Source organism: Oryzias latipes, chromosome 3 (genome assembly GCF_002234675.1).
Source record: "Oryzias latipes chromosome 3, ASM223467v1".
Taxonomy (NCBI): domain Eukaryota; kingdom Metazoa; phylum Chordata; class Actinopteri; order Beloniformes; family Adrianichthyidae; genus Oryzias; species Oryzias latipes.
In genome coordinates this window covers 28871569-28886565 of record NC_019861.2, presented here as the reverse complement: position 1 = coordinate 28886565, position 14997 = coordinate 28871569, and the positions used below count along the sequence as shown (strand labels likewise).

Genomic DNA, 14997 nt, shown 5'->3' with positions numbered 1-14997 from the left:
TTAAGAAGATATGATGGCAAACACAGGACGAATGTTTAAAAATGTCTGTTTAAATAATAGTTTCCTACAGCATGGATGGAGCTTTTTAAAGTCTAGCTATTACAACATTTTATATTTCTCCATATTGTTTTAACAATGGATATTTTTTTTTTCTTTTTGGAAAAGAATAGAACACCAGAATACATGAAGAAGTAGATAGTTTTTTAAGGTTCAATATAAAAATACCAAATGCAGAAAGATACAATTTTACAAGTATTTGTCACCACAGTATTAGAGAATGACAAAGCATATATGAAAAAAACAGTTAACTGTTATAAAAAAAAGTATAAGCAATAAAGACGAGGCTCAGCTTCATATACAGGTAAGTGTTTCTTGGACTTTGCTAATATTTTTTTCTGAATGTTGAAACTGATACATTTACCGAGTGCTTCGTTACATTTAATATAATTTTTCTTTTTTCTCCTTTACCCAATTAAGACCAGGAACAATAATTTAAACAATATTTTATATAAAATAACTGTTAGCTTGTGAAACAATAACATGACCAACCTTCCAATGAAACAGCCAGGTTTTGTGGCATTCATTGTCCACAAATCCAGATCTTCAGTTCTGGACACAAAGTAGAGGAGCCCCTGGGTCTATGTCAACTTAATCATGGTGGCCAAAGGTAATTGGATTGACTTAAGTCCCCACAGGCATGGTATTAGAAAATCCTAATCAGTGTCACTGGTAGGAATCCAAGGGGCTGCTTGGCTTTCACAGCCAATTAAAATTAGCTGTTTGACTAAGAGCCATTCATTCAAACTACAGGGAAGTCTTTTCATTCACTGAATATTAAGAAAAGTTGTTCTCTGTTCAATTTGAGCTGAAAGGGCAGGATTACTCTTGACAAAATTGGGTGAAAATTGATTAATATATTATTTGAACATTTATTAATGCAAATATTTGGCACAATTCATTAAAAATCTGTTATTTTATCTTAGATAATAATTCAAGGACAGTTGATTAGTGTTGTTTTATACTGGTCAAGAGCATTTCCAATCCAATTTATCAAATGCGCTTCTGACACTGTCATTTATGATATTTTCTAAAACCAATGCTATGAAATCATCTGGATAAAAAATATGGCTGTACTCTCAAATGACATATTTAAGGGCTTGAGGGTGATGGCTCCACTTAGCAGGAAAGTAGGGATGCCCAGTTTAGTTTAGTCTGTTTAGTTAGATCAGTTCAGAATGTTCTATTAAATTCTATGTATTGTATGATATGGTATATCATGATTTCATGTTCACTTTACAATTACCGCTAAGAAGCCCATTGAGACGACTGTTGTTGTGATTTTGGGCAATATAAATAAAATTGAATTGAATTGAATTGAATTGAATTGAAAGTAAAAATCTAAAAAGTATGAAGATTCATGAAGCATGTAGGAGCTGCCATCTAGTGGTTGACATTTGCAATTGCAAGCCAGCTGCTAGTTGGTTATATTGCTTTTGTATCAGAAAGATCAAGCCTACTTTGTGTGATAATATCAACACAATTCATGAGACAAAATATGAAAATACAAAGTTCGCAGACATTACAAAATTTGTTTTAGCAATGCTGTTACACATAACAATAAAGTGTGTATTTTGAGTTTGGAAAAATTGTCTATTCGTACATTTCTGTCATACCATGTTTTGTTTTAGTATAATTGAGTTGCCATTTAGAAGTTAATCAGCACTTTGTGAGATAATTCTAAAAAATTCAAAGAGCTTCCTCAAAGTAATCTCCAGGGCTGTAAACATACTGACCCTTGTGGGCCTCATATTTTCTGGGACTTGCCCCTCCAGCCTGGACAATGTTTCACCAGACTGAGGTCTGCCTTCATGCTGCTCACTGACCTGCAAACAGCATCCATGGGTAGGGAGTAACTCCAGCAGGTGGGTGACGTATGTGTACTAAACCTTCAAAACAAGGGAATAAAATACTTTTGGCTTAGTTCAACCTCAATTCAAGATTTTATTGTCAGCTCATAAAAAAAAGAGATAAAGGTTGCAATTAAAAACAGATCCTGAGCTTTCTCAGACCACACACAAGTTCAGGGAAGTTTGCCCACATTTCTGTATCAGCCTGAGTCTCAATTTTTTAATAAAGTAATAGTTTAAAAAAAAAAAGGAAAAAATAAACATCCTCAACCCAGAGAAAGAAGCTGCTTGTTTTACCCATGCCTTTTTAATAACAGTGTTTCATTTATGAAAAAAACCAAAAAAACAACTTGGTACTTATCTCAGAATTAGAAAGAGAAACATAAGTACATTTTACTTATGATGATCTCTTTGGTATATCAAGCTGTCGGTCATCACATTTTAAAAATAACTGTCAGGTCCTTGATTTGTATTATTTGGTGTTAAAAGAATTTCTTTTCACTCAGCCTCATGCTGTTTGTGAACAGTTTTTTGATTTTTTTTTTTTTTTTTGTTTCTGATCCAATATGTTCCCTCAAGCTGTTAATGATTTTTCCCAGATTCCACGTCACAGTCACGTTTGTTGAGGGGAGCAGGTGCAGCGGGAAGCCCGTGAACCTTGAACTTGCAGCCTGGTAGCTGTCACTGTGACATAGAGCGTGGGGCGGGCGTGACCTCACAGTTAGTCACTCTTTAACTGAGTCCATGACTCAGACATGGAAAAGCTAACTTTGGGCTCAAAGCCTGTCAGACAGGGTTGATTCTTCTTTTTCAGGGGGGTGAGATGATGTTTCCCAAAGTCTCATTTCCTGTCAGTTCACACACACAATAAAGAATCCAGGAGGCTGGCTTGTGGGCGGAGAGTATGGTAATATTCTCCAGAGGAAGTGAGCACAGAGTAGAGGAATGTAGATGCCATCAGTGGGAGCTCAGCTAACAGCTAGCCTGCTAAGAAAAGTTAGAGCTGCAGACGGAGAGCAGAGTGATGAAAACATGCCCCACTTCACAGTAGTACCAGTCAAGGATCAAGACCAGTCCAACTACGACAGTCTAGAGGGGATTAACTGGGTTGATTACAGGGATACTGGACAGGACAGCTTTGACCACCAAGACACAGTTAGTTCTGATGGTAAGTTTTACACAGTTTCTGTTTTTTCTGGCAGACAAAAGATGAGGAGTGTCCTTTGGCTGAAAAAGTGGGTTCCGCAGTGAAAGTTTATTTGCTAAAGAGTTTCGTCTTTGGAGATCTCTGAACATCTGGTTGAATGGTTACCATGGCAATTCTCCAGGGCCTTTCAGTGTTTTCTTGTTTTGAAAACAAACTGTGTTTGTTTTGACAGTTCACTTTTGCTTTAGCTTGGAAAAACTTTTTCCTTAGTTTTGGTTGGGTCTTTTAAGGTTAGTTTGGGGTTAGATCACAAATAACAAAAGAGGGAAACAATAGAGGCGCAAAAAAAAAAAAGAAAAAGTGGGGGAAAGACGCAATGGGGGTGGGGCTGTGTGAGAAGGGCCAGTACCACCACAACAGAGGGCCTCTACTAACTTTTTTTTTTTTTCCATAAAACATGGAGCTTTTATTCGTGCCAGCGGAGGATTTACTTCATCGCCAGAGCAAATGCCTCGCTCCTCACTTTCTGCCTCAGCATGTCCCAGCTGTCTCGTACTTGTTCCTGAACTCGATCAACATAAAAGGTTCTGAACTGGTCCTCAACAGACACAAACACAGGGAGTGGAGGGAGACTAAAATTGCTAGATTTTAGATTCTAAGAAGGCTGTTTCAGTTTATGTGGGTTGAGACAGAAGACCACAGTTACTGGATTCTTTTTTTTTCCACCCTTTACTTCAGGCTGTCCTCAGTCCTTCATGGTGACTAAAAAGTTCTTACCACAAAGGACCATGTCGGAGGCGCCTTCTAGTTTCAGATTTTCCAGTCAGATATTTATACCACCAAATGATAGACAATTGTGTTTGAAAATGTGTGGACATTTGAGGAAGACAGAACTATGAACAGCGGGAATCTCAGCACATGTTTATCCAGCTGCTCATATTTCTGAAAGTTACACATCAGAGCTAAATATCTATTGAGTTAATTGGAAAATAATTTGTAAAAGTCTTATCTATCAGTGCTTTACAGGTTCCTTAGAAATAGGTCAAAGAATAATTATTCCGTTGGCAGATTTTCTATAAATAAGCGAAAAAATCTGCCAATTGGGTGCAAAAAAAGTCTAACTAAGAATTCTAATCTTAAAGATCCACATAAATAAAAATCTTGTTTGTGGATTTAAGGTGTTCTTTGGGCAATTTTTCTCAAGATGGAGAACTTGTATAAAGAAAATTAAGCTTAAAATTGCAATTCTGAATATTACTTTATTCAAATTGTTGTGATTCAGGAGCAGATGAAAAAATGCTGTTTGAAAAAGCTTGTACACATGATGTAGAACAGGGCTGCTCATTCCTGGTCCTCAAGATCTACCACCCTGCCTGTTTTCCAGCTCTCCCTGCACTGCTTCCTGCTGATCACCTGGACTAGGTGTGTTCATTCAGTCAGAATGTGGAGAAATCTGATTGAGCTAATCAGCAGCTAGTAAGACTTGGAGATATGGAAAACAGTCAAGGTGGTAGAGCTCCAGGACCAGGAATGAGCAGCTCCATTCCGATGCATTCACCTGCAGACAAATAGATCCATGTACGTCTTTGTTTTCCCCATCTGAGTTGACATCCAATTAAAAACTGTGCCATATGCAAGAGCGCCGATATTGTTAGCCATTTTTCTTGCATCCTAACCTAATGTTAGGTTTGGGTTGAGAGGGGCTGTAAGATCGCGAAAGAAGATATATGATAGGAAGTCAGGACGAGCTTACTCCTGGCCAACAGTCCTGTTCACAACTCAGAGGTGAATTTCTAATGAACTCCTGCCGCTCTGCAGAAACTATGATCTAGAAAATGACACAGGTTTCTTTATATGAGCTAAAAACGGCATAATTATAACTAGAAGGAGCTGCATTTCCAGAAGAAAATGCAGGGTTGAATGCTGTATTGCTGAATGAAAGCTGAATTTCCTAAAGAAATGGCTGAACAGAGCTGAAAGAGCTCAAAATTTTAAAAGTAGAAAGGTCAAAGTGGGCAAAAACAGTAAAAGAAGTTAAGCGATAGGATGTCCTATGTATTTTAATGAAGCAAAAGTCCTGGAATGTCTTTAAAAGTTCAAAGATTTGGGAAAAAAATAATAGCAGGAATAAGCTGAAAAAGTTGAACATTGTAACAGTAGAGTGGCTAAAATAGGTCAAAATTTGTAGAAGGAGTTAAGCATTAAAGCTGAAATTGTTGAAAAAATGGTTGAACTGTTGAAAATTTGAAGATGTTGCTAAAATGGATAAAGTGCTAGCTTTGGAATCAGCATCATCAACTGACTCAAAGAAACACATTGTTTGAGAGTATCATATTGGTAAAAGCTACATGTTCTAAGTTGATAGAAAATCCACTTTTTTCAAAATGGCGGCTTTTCTATTGATTTTATCTCCATAGCAACTATTTTATGTTTGAGTCGCCTGAGGATGACGAACCAATCGACGTCAGTTTCAGATAAATCGGAAAAATTAAACCTTTGGACGTCCTTAGCAACGAAGTTTGTTTGCTAACCACGCCCACATTCCTTATAAGTACAGATCCAGTGAATTTCAATATGTTCAGTTCCAGCCATGGATGAAGTTTAATCAATAAGCTTCAGATTTGGTCAAAAAATGGCCACCAAACAGTAGGTTGTGTCGACATCCCATAATGATTTCTAAACCTATTTTATAGTCCAAAGCCTTGTGATCAATTTAACGTTTGAACGGTGTCTCTAGCTGAAGACATGTTGAAGTTACAATGGTTGAAAGAACCAAAGGTTTTCAAGGATTCTCAATGTATTTAAATGGAGCGAAAATCTTGGAAAATCCTGGAATATCTTAGAAGGTTCAAGGATTTAAAGGACCAAAAGTAATAGCTGAAAGGAATAAGCTGAAGGAGTTGAACATTGAAATAGTAGAATGGTTGAAATAGGTTTGAAGGAGTTTAAAATTGCCTCACATTTTGGCACAAAATGGCCTTCAAACTGTAGGTAGTGTTGCCATCCCATAATAATTTCAAAACCTATGTTGAAGTCCAAAGCCTTGTGAACATTTAAATGTTTGAACGGTGTCTCTAGCCAAAAGCATGTTGAAGTTACAATGGTTAAAAGAAACAAAGGTTTTCAAGGATTATCCTTGTATTTAAATGAAGCAAAAATCTTGGAAAATCCTGGAAAATCTTGGAATATCTTGAAAAGTTCAAAGATTTGAAAGACCAAAAGTCGTAGCTGAAAGGAATAAGCTGAAAGGGTTGAACATTGTAATAGTAGAATGGTTAAAATAGGTGAAAGTTTGAAGAAGTTTAAAATTGCCTCACATTTTGGCACAAAATGGCCACCAAACTGTAGGTGGTGTTGCCATCCCATAATAATTTTGAGCCTTATATTAAAGTCCAAAGCCTTGTGAACATTTCAATGTTTGAATAGTGTCTGTAGCCAAAAGAATGTTAAAGTTACAATTGTTTAAAGAAGCAAAGGTGTGGCCAATGGAGCAAAAATTTTGGAAAATCTGGGAATATCCGGGAATATCTGAAAAAGTTCAAGAATTTGAAGGACAAAATGTCATAGCTGGAATAAGATGAAAGAGCTGAACATTTTAATAGTTGAATGGTTAAAATAGGTGAAAAATTGTAGAAGTAGTTTAACTGTGAACTTCTGCACGAAAAATTCTCCATGTATTTCAATGGAGAAAAAATCCTGGAAAATCCTGGAATATCTTAAAAAGTTCAAGGATTTGAAAAACCAAAAGTCATAGCAGTAATAAGCTGAAAGAGCTGAACAGTTTAATAGTTGAATGGTTAAAATAGGTTGAAAATTGTAGAAGGAGTTAAGTGCCGAAAAACAGCGGAAGATAGCATAAGAGGAAAACAAAGGGTTGAATGCTTTACAGCATTCAACCAACTAGAAGGAGCTGCATTTCCAGAAGAAAATGCAGGGTTGAATGCTGTAGTGCTGAATGAAAGCTGAATTAGCTGAAGAAATGTCTGAACTGTACTGGAAAAACCTTGAAAAGGTAAAGGTACAAAAGTCCTAGCAGGAATAAGCTGAAAAAGTTGAACATTGTAATAGTAAAATGGCTAAAATAGGTCAAAGTTTGTAGAAGGAGTTAAGCATTAAAGCTGAAATTGTTGAAAAAATGGCTAAACTTTTGAAAATGTGAAGATGTTGCTAATATGGCTAAAAGTACTAGCACTGAAATCAGCATCATCAACTGACTCAAAAAAACACATTGTTTAAGAGTATCATATTGGTAAAACTACATGTTCTAAGTTGACAGAAAATCCACTTTTTTCAAAATGGCGGCTTTTCTATTAATTTTATCTCCATAGCAACCATTTTATGTTTGGGTCGCCTGGGGATGACGAACAAATCGACATTAGTTTCAGACAAATTGGAAAAAGTAAACCTTTGGACGTCCTTAGCAACAAAGTTTGTTTGCTAACCACGCCCACATTCCTTATATGTCCAGATCCAGTGAATTTTAATATGTTCAGTTCCAGCCATGGATGAAGTTTATTGCAATATTTGCTTCAGATTTTGTCATAAAAAGGCCACCAACAGTAGGTTGTGTCGACATCCCATAATGACGTCAAAACTTGATGTTGTAATCCAAAGCACTAATCATTTGACAGTAAAAGTGGAGCCACGTCCTGCAGCAGGAGACATTCTGGCAAATGCAAAGCGTCAAGACCAATATTCTCAACTATGCATGTGCCATGCGGTTTTGCACACACATCCATGTATAATGGAGAGATATATTGATCATCAGACAGCTAGCTGAATGATACAGCATTATATTTTCATTAAACAACTAATTTGTGTGGTGCAAAAACATCATAGTCACTTCTCGTAACAGCCACCTAACTCATGGTTTGGGAATCAACACTTTCCCATGAGCCTTCACTTTTGAAATGTCGAAGGATTTGAAGGACCAAAAGTGGTGGTAAAAAAAAATTTTGGAGGTAAAAAAATTGTAAAAGGAGTTAAACAAGGCCTGAAATTATTGAAAAAATGGCTGAATTAATGAAAATTTGAAGATTTGAAGGAAAGGAATGAGCTGAACTGTTTCATACAATGGTTAAAGTAAGTAAAAACCTGTAAAAGAAGTTTAGCACAAGGATTCTCTATGTATTTTAATGGAGCAAAAAATCCTGGAAAATCCTGGAATATCTTAAAAAGTTCAATGATTTGAATGACCAAAAGTAATAACTGTAATAAGTTGAAAGAGTTGAACATTTTAAAAGTTGGTTGGAAGAAAATTTTGAAGCGTCCGAACCGGGTGTCGAACCGGGCGCCTCGGGCACCATAACTTCCCAATGCATTTTAATAGGGCAAAAATTCCCGGAAAAACTGGAATATCTTTAAAAGTAAAAGGATTTGAAAAACCAAAAGTCATACCAATAATAAGCTGAAAGAGCTGAACATTTTAAAAGTTGAATGGTAAAAATCGGTTAAAAATTGTAGAAGTAGTTAAGTGTCAAAAAACGGCGGAAGATAGTATAAATAACTAGAAGGAGCTGCATTTCCAGAAGAAAATGCAGGGTTGAATGCTGTATTGCTGAATGAAAGCAGAAATATGATGAAAAAGCTGAACATTGTAAAAGTAGAATGTCTAAAATAGGTCAAACATTGTAGAAGGAGTTAAGCATGAAAGCTAAAAAATTGTTGAAAAAATGGCTGAAATGTCCTGGAAAATCCTGGAATATTGTGGAAAATTAAAGGACCAAAAGTCAAAGGTGAACATTGTAAAAGTAGAATGACCAAAACAGGTCAAAATTTGTAGACGGAGTTAAGCATGAAAGCTGAAATTGTTGAAAAAATGGATGTACTGTTGAAAATTTGAAGATGATGCTAAAATGGCTGAAAGTGCTAGCATCAGCATCATCAACTGACTCAAAAAACCACATTGTTTAAGAGTATCATATTGGTAAAAGCTACATGTTTTAAGTTGACAGAAAATCCAATTTTTTCAAAATGGCGGCTTTTCTATTAATTTTATCTCCATAGCAACCATTTTACGTTTGGGTCGGCATGGGATGACGAACAAATCGACGTCAGTTTCAGACAAATCGGAAAAAGTAAACCTTTGGACGTCCTTAGCAACGAAGTTTGTTGGCTAACCACGCCCACATTCCTTATATGTCCAGACCCAGTGAATTTCAATATGTTCAGTTCCAGCCATGGATGAAGTTTATTGCAATATTTGCTTCAGATTTTGTCATAAAAAGGCCACCAACAGTAGGTTGTGTCGACATCCCATAATGATTTATAAACGTATTTAATAGTCCAAAGCCTTGTGATCATTTTAATGTTTGAACGGTGTCTCTAGCTACAAGTATGTGGAAGTTATATTGGTTGAAAGAAACAGAGGTTTCAAATTTGAAAAACGCAAAATGGCTGCCAAACAGTCTCCATCCCACAATGACATCAAACCTTGATGTTGTAATACAAAGCACTAATCATTTGACAGTAAAAGTGTAGCCACATCCTGCAGCAGGAGATATTCTGGCATATGCAGAGCTTCAAGATCAATTCTCTCAACTATGCATGTGCCATTACTTTTTGCACACACATCCATGTGATGGAGAGATATATTGATCATCAGCTAGCTAGCTAGCTAGCTGAGTGATACAGCATTTATTTTCATTAAACCACTAACTTATGTGGTGCAAAAACATGATAGTCACTTCTCGTAACAGCCACCTAACTCATGGTTTGGGAATCAACACTTTCCCATGAGCCTTCACTTTTGAAAAGTCGCAGGATTTAAAGGACCAAAAGTGGTGGTAAAAAAAAATTTTGGAGGTAAAAAAATTGTAAAAGGGGTTAAACAAGGCCTGAAATTATTGAAAAAATGGCTGAATTAATGAAAATTTGAAGATTTGAAGGAAAGGAATGAGCTGAACTGTTTCATACAATGGTTAAAGTAAGTAAAAACCTGTAAAAGAAGTTAAGCACAAGGATTCTCTATGTATTTTAATGGAGCCAAAAATCCTGGAAAATCCTGGATTATCTTAAAAAGTTCAATGATTTGAATGACCAAAAGTAATAACTGTAATAAGTTGAAAGAGTTGAACATTTTAAAAGTAAAATGGTAAAAAAATTTGAAGCGTCCGAACCGGGTGTCGAACCGGGCGCCTCGTGTATCATAACTTCCCAATGCATTTTAATAGGGCAAAAATTCCCGGAAAAACTGGAATATCTTAAAAAGTAGAAGGATTAGAAGTACCAAAAGTCATAGCAATAATAAGCTGAAAAAGCTGAACATTTTAAAAGTTGAATGGTAAAAATCGGTTAAAAATTGTAGAAGTAGTTAAGTGTCAAAAAACGGCGGAAGATAGTATAAATAATAATAATAACTAGAAGGAGCTGCATTTCCAGAAGAAAATGCAGGGTTGAATGCTGTACTGCTGAATGAAAGCTGAATTAGCTGAAGAAATGGCTGAACTGTACTGGAAGAACCATGAAAAGTTAAAGGTGCAAAAGTCCTAGCAGGAATAAGCTGAAAAAGTTGAACATTGTAATAGTAGAATGGCTGAAATAGGTCAAAATTTGTAGGACTTAAGCATGAAAGCTGAAATTGTTGAAAAAATGGCTGAATTGTTGAAAATTTGAAGATTTTGCTAAAATGGCTAAAAGTACTAGCATTGGAATCAGCATCATCAACTGACTCCAAAAAACACGTTGTTTGAGAGTATTATATTGGTAAAAGCTACATGTTCTAAGTTGATAGAAAACCCACTCTTTTCAAAATGGCGGCTTTTCTATTGATTTTATCTCCATAGCAACCATTTTATGTTTGGGTCGCCTGGAGATGAGGAACAAATCAACGTCGGTTTCAGATGAATCGGAAAAAGTAAACTTTTGGACGTCCTTAGCAACGAGCTTTGTTTGCTAACCACGCCCACATTCCTTATATGTCCAGATCCAGTGAATTTCAATATGTTCAGTTCCAGCCATGGATGAAGTTTATTGCAACATTTGCTTCAGATTTTGTCAAAAAATGCCCACCAAACAGTAGGTTGTGTTGCCATCCCATAATAATTTCAAAACGTATGTTGAAGTCCAAAGCCTTGTGAGCATTTCAATGTTGGAACGGTGCCTCTAGCTGAAAGCATGTTAAAGTTATAATGCTTGAAAGCAACAAAGGTTTTCAAGGATTCTCCATGTATTTAAATGAAGCAAAAATCTTGGAAAATCCTGGAAAATCTTGGAATATCTTGAAAAGTTCAAAGATTTGAAAGACTAAAAGTCGTAGCTGAAAGGAATAAGCTGAAAGGGTTGAACATTGTAATAGTAGAAGGATTAAAATACGTGAAAGTTTGAAGAAGTTTAAAATTGCCTCACATTTTGGCACAAAATGGCCGCCAAACTGTAGGTGGTGTTGCCATCCCATAATAATTTTGAACCTTATGTTGAAGTCCAAAACCTTGTGAACATTTCAATATTTGAACGGTGTCTCTAGCCAAAAGAATGTTAAAGTTACAATTGTTTAAAGAAGCAAAGGTGTGGCCAATGGAGCAAAAACATTGGAAAATCTGGGAATATCCGGGAATATCTGGAAAAGTTCAAGGATTTGAAGGACCAAAAGTCATAGCTGAAAGGAATAAGCTGAAAAGGTTGAACATTGTAATAGTAGAATGGTAAAAATAGGTCAAAGTTTGAAGAAGTTTAAAATTGCCTCACATTTTGGCACAAAATGGCCGCCAAACTGTAGGTGGTGTTGCCATCCCATAATAATTTTGAACCTTATGTTGAAGTCCAAAACCTTGTGAACATTTCAATATTTGAACGGTGTCTCTAGCCAAAAGAATGTTAAAGTTACAATTGTTTAAAGATGCAAAGGTGTGGCCAATGGAGCAAAAAGATTGGAAAATCTGGGAATATCCGGGAATATCTGGAAAAGTTCAAAGATTTGAAGGACCAAAATGTCATAGCTAGAATAAGATGAAAGAGCTGAACATTTTCATAGTCGAACGGTTAAAATAGGTGAAAAATTGTAGAAGGAGTTTAACTGTGAACTTCTGCACGAAAAATTCTCCATGTATTTCAATGTAGCAAAAATTCCCGGAAAACCTGGAATATCTTAAAAAGTAAAAGGATTTGAAAAACCAAAAGTCATAGCACAAATAAGCAGAAAGAGCTGAACATTTTAAAAGTTGAATGGTTACAATCGGTTAAAAATTGTAGAAGGAGTTAAGCGGCGAAAAACGGCGGAAGATAGGCGTAAAGAATAATAAATAAAGAGAAACAGGAAAACAAAGGGTTGAATGCTTTACAGCATTCAACCAACTAGAAGGAGCTGCATTTCCAGAAGAAAATGCAGGGTTGAATGCTATAATGCTGAATGAAAGCTGAATTTGCTGAAGAAATGGCTGAACAGAGCTGAAAGAGCTCAACATTTTAAAAGTAGAATGGTTAAAGTAGGTAAAAAACTGTGAAAGAAGTTAAAAAAAAGATTTCCTATGTATTTTAATGAAGCAAAAATCCTGGGAAATCCCGGAATATCTTTAAAAGTTAAAAGATTTAAAAAAAAATCATAGCAGGAAAAAGTTGAAAAAGTTGAACATTGTAATAGTAGAATGGCTAAAATAGGTCAAAAAATGTAGAAGGAGTTAAGCATGAAAGCTTAAGTTGATAAAAAAATGACTGGACTGTTGAAAATTTGAAGATGTTGCTAAAATGGTTAAAAGTGCTAGCATTGGAATCAGCATCATCAACTGACTCAAAAAAACACTTTGTTTGAGAGTATCATATTGTTAAAAGCTACATGTTCTAAGTTGACAGAAAATCCACTTTTTCCAAAATGGCGGCTTTCCTATTGATTTTATCTCCATAGCAACCATTTTATGTTTCGGTCGCCTGGGGATGACGAACAAATCGACGTCAGTTTCAGACCAAATCGGAAAAAGTAAACCTTTGGACGTCCTTAGCAACGAAGTTTGTTTGCTAACCACGCCCACATTCCTTATATGTCCAGATCCAGTGAATTTCAATATGTTCAGTTCCAGCCATGGATTAAGTTTATTGCAATATTTGCTTCAGATTTTGTCATGAAATGGCCACCAAACAGTAAGTTGTGTCAACATCCCATAATGATTTCTAAGTGTATTTTATAGTCCAAAACCTTGTGATCATTTTAATGTTTGAACGGTGTCTCTAGCTACAAGTATGTTGAAGTTATAATGGTTGAAAGAAACAAAGGTTTGCAAAGATTTTTTTCAATGTATTTCAATGAAGCAAAAAATCCTGAAATATCCTAAGATATCTTAAAAAGTACAAGGATTTGAAAAACCAAAAGTCATAGCAGTAATAAGATGAAAGAGCTGAACATTTTAAAAGTTGAACGGTTAAAATAGGTTAAAAATTGTAGGAGGAGTTAAGTGCCGAAAAACGGCGGAAGATAGCATAAGAAGAAAACAAATGTAACACTAGAAGGAGCTGCATTTCCAAAAGAAAATGCAGGGTTGAATGCTGTATTGCTGAATGAAAGCAGAAATATGATGAAAAAGCTGAACATTGTAAAAGTAGAATGTCTAAAATAGGTCAAACATTGTAGAAGGAGTTAAGCATGAAAGCTAAAAAATTGTTGAAAAAATGGCTGAAATGTCCTGGAAAATCCTGGAATATTTTGAAAAATTAAAGGACCAAAAGTCAAAGGTGAACATTGTAAAAGTAGATTGACCAAAACAGGTCAAAATTTGTAGATGGAGTTAAGCATGAAAGCTGAAATTGTTGAAAAAATGGATGTACTGTTGAAAATTTGAAGATGATGCTAAAATGGCTAAAAGTGCTAGAATCAGCATCATCAACTGACTCAAAAAACCACATTGTTTAAGAGTATCATATTGGTAAAAGCTACATGTTCTAAGTTGACAGAAAATCCACTTTTTTCAAAATGGCGGCTTTCCTATTGATTTTATCTCCATAGCAACCATTTTATGTTTCGGTCGCCTGGGGATGTCAAAAAATGCCCACCAAACAGTAGGTTGTGTTGCCATCCCATAATAATTTCAAAATGTATGTTGAAGTCCAAAGCCTTGTGAGCATTTCAATGTTTGAACGGTGCCTCTAGCTGAAAGCATGTTAAAGTTATAATGCTTGAAAGCAACAAAGGTTTTCAAGGATTCTCCATGTATTTAAATGAAGCAAAAATCTTGGAAAATCCTGGAAAATCTTGGAATATCTTGAAAAGTTCAAAGATTTGAAAGACTAAAAGTCGTAGCTGAAAGGAATAAGCTGAAAGGGTTGAACATTGTAATAGTAGAAGGATTAAAATACGTGAAAGTTTGAAGAAGTTTAAAATTGCTTCACATTTTGGCACAAAATGGCCGCCAAACTGTAGGCGGTGTTGCCATCCCATAATAATTTTGAACCTTATGTTGAAGTCCAAAACCTTGTGAACATTTCAATATTTGAACGGTGTCTCTAGCCAAAAGAATGTTAAAGTTACAATTGTTTAAAGAAGCAAAGGTGTGGCCAATGGAGCAAAAACATTGGAAAATCTGGGAATATCCGGGAATATCTTGAAAAGTTCAAAGATTTGAAGGACCAAAAGTCATAGCTGAAAGGAATAAGATGAAAGGGTTGAACATTGTAATAGTAGAATGGTAAAAATACGTGAAAGTTTGAAGAAGTTTAAAATTGCCTCACATTTTGGCACAAAATGGCCGCCAAACTGTAGGTGGTGTTGCCATCCCATAATAATTTTGAACCTTATGTTGAAGTCCAAAACCTTGTGAACATTTCAATATTTGAACGGTGTCTCTAGCCAAAAGAATGTTAAAGTTACAATTGTTTAAAGAAGCAAAGGTGTGGCCAATGGAGCAAAAAGATTGGAAAATCTGGGAATATCCGGGAATATCTGGAAAAGTTCAAGGATTTGAAGGACCAAATGTCATAGCTGAAAGGAATAAGCTGAAAGAGTTGAACATTGTAATAGTA

The 14997-nt window shown here is 35.7% G+C and overlaps 1 protein-coding gene across 1 annotated transcript in view; it reads left to right on the top strand.

The window, feature by feature from the left end:
• The first annotated feature begins 2441 nt into the window (after positions 1 to 2441).
• Positions 2442 to 14997, top strand: part of LOC101172318 (solute carrier family 12 member 4) — a 40219-nt gene continuing 27663 nt past the window's right edge. Inside the window, exon 1 of the mRNA XM_004067309.4 lies at positions 2442 to 3075. Coding sequence (XP_004067357.2) covers positions 2859 to 3075 — 217 coding nt within the window. The 5' untranslated portion in view covers positions 2442 to 2858. The remainder of the gene's footprint in view (positions 3076 to 14997) is intronic.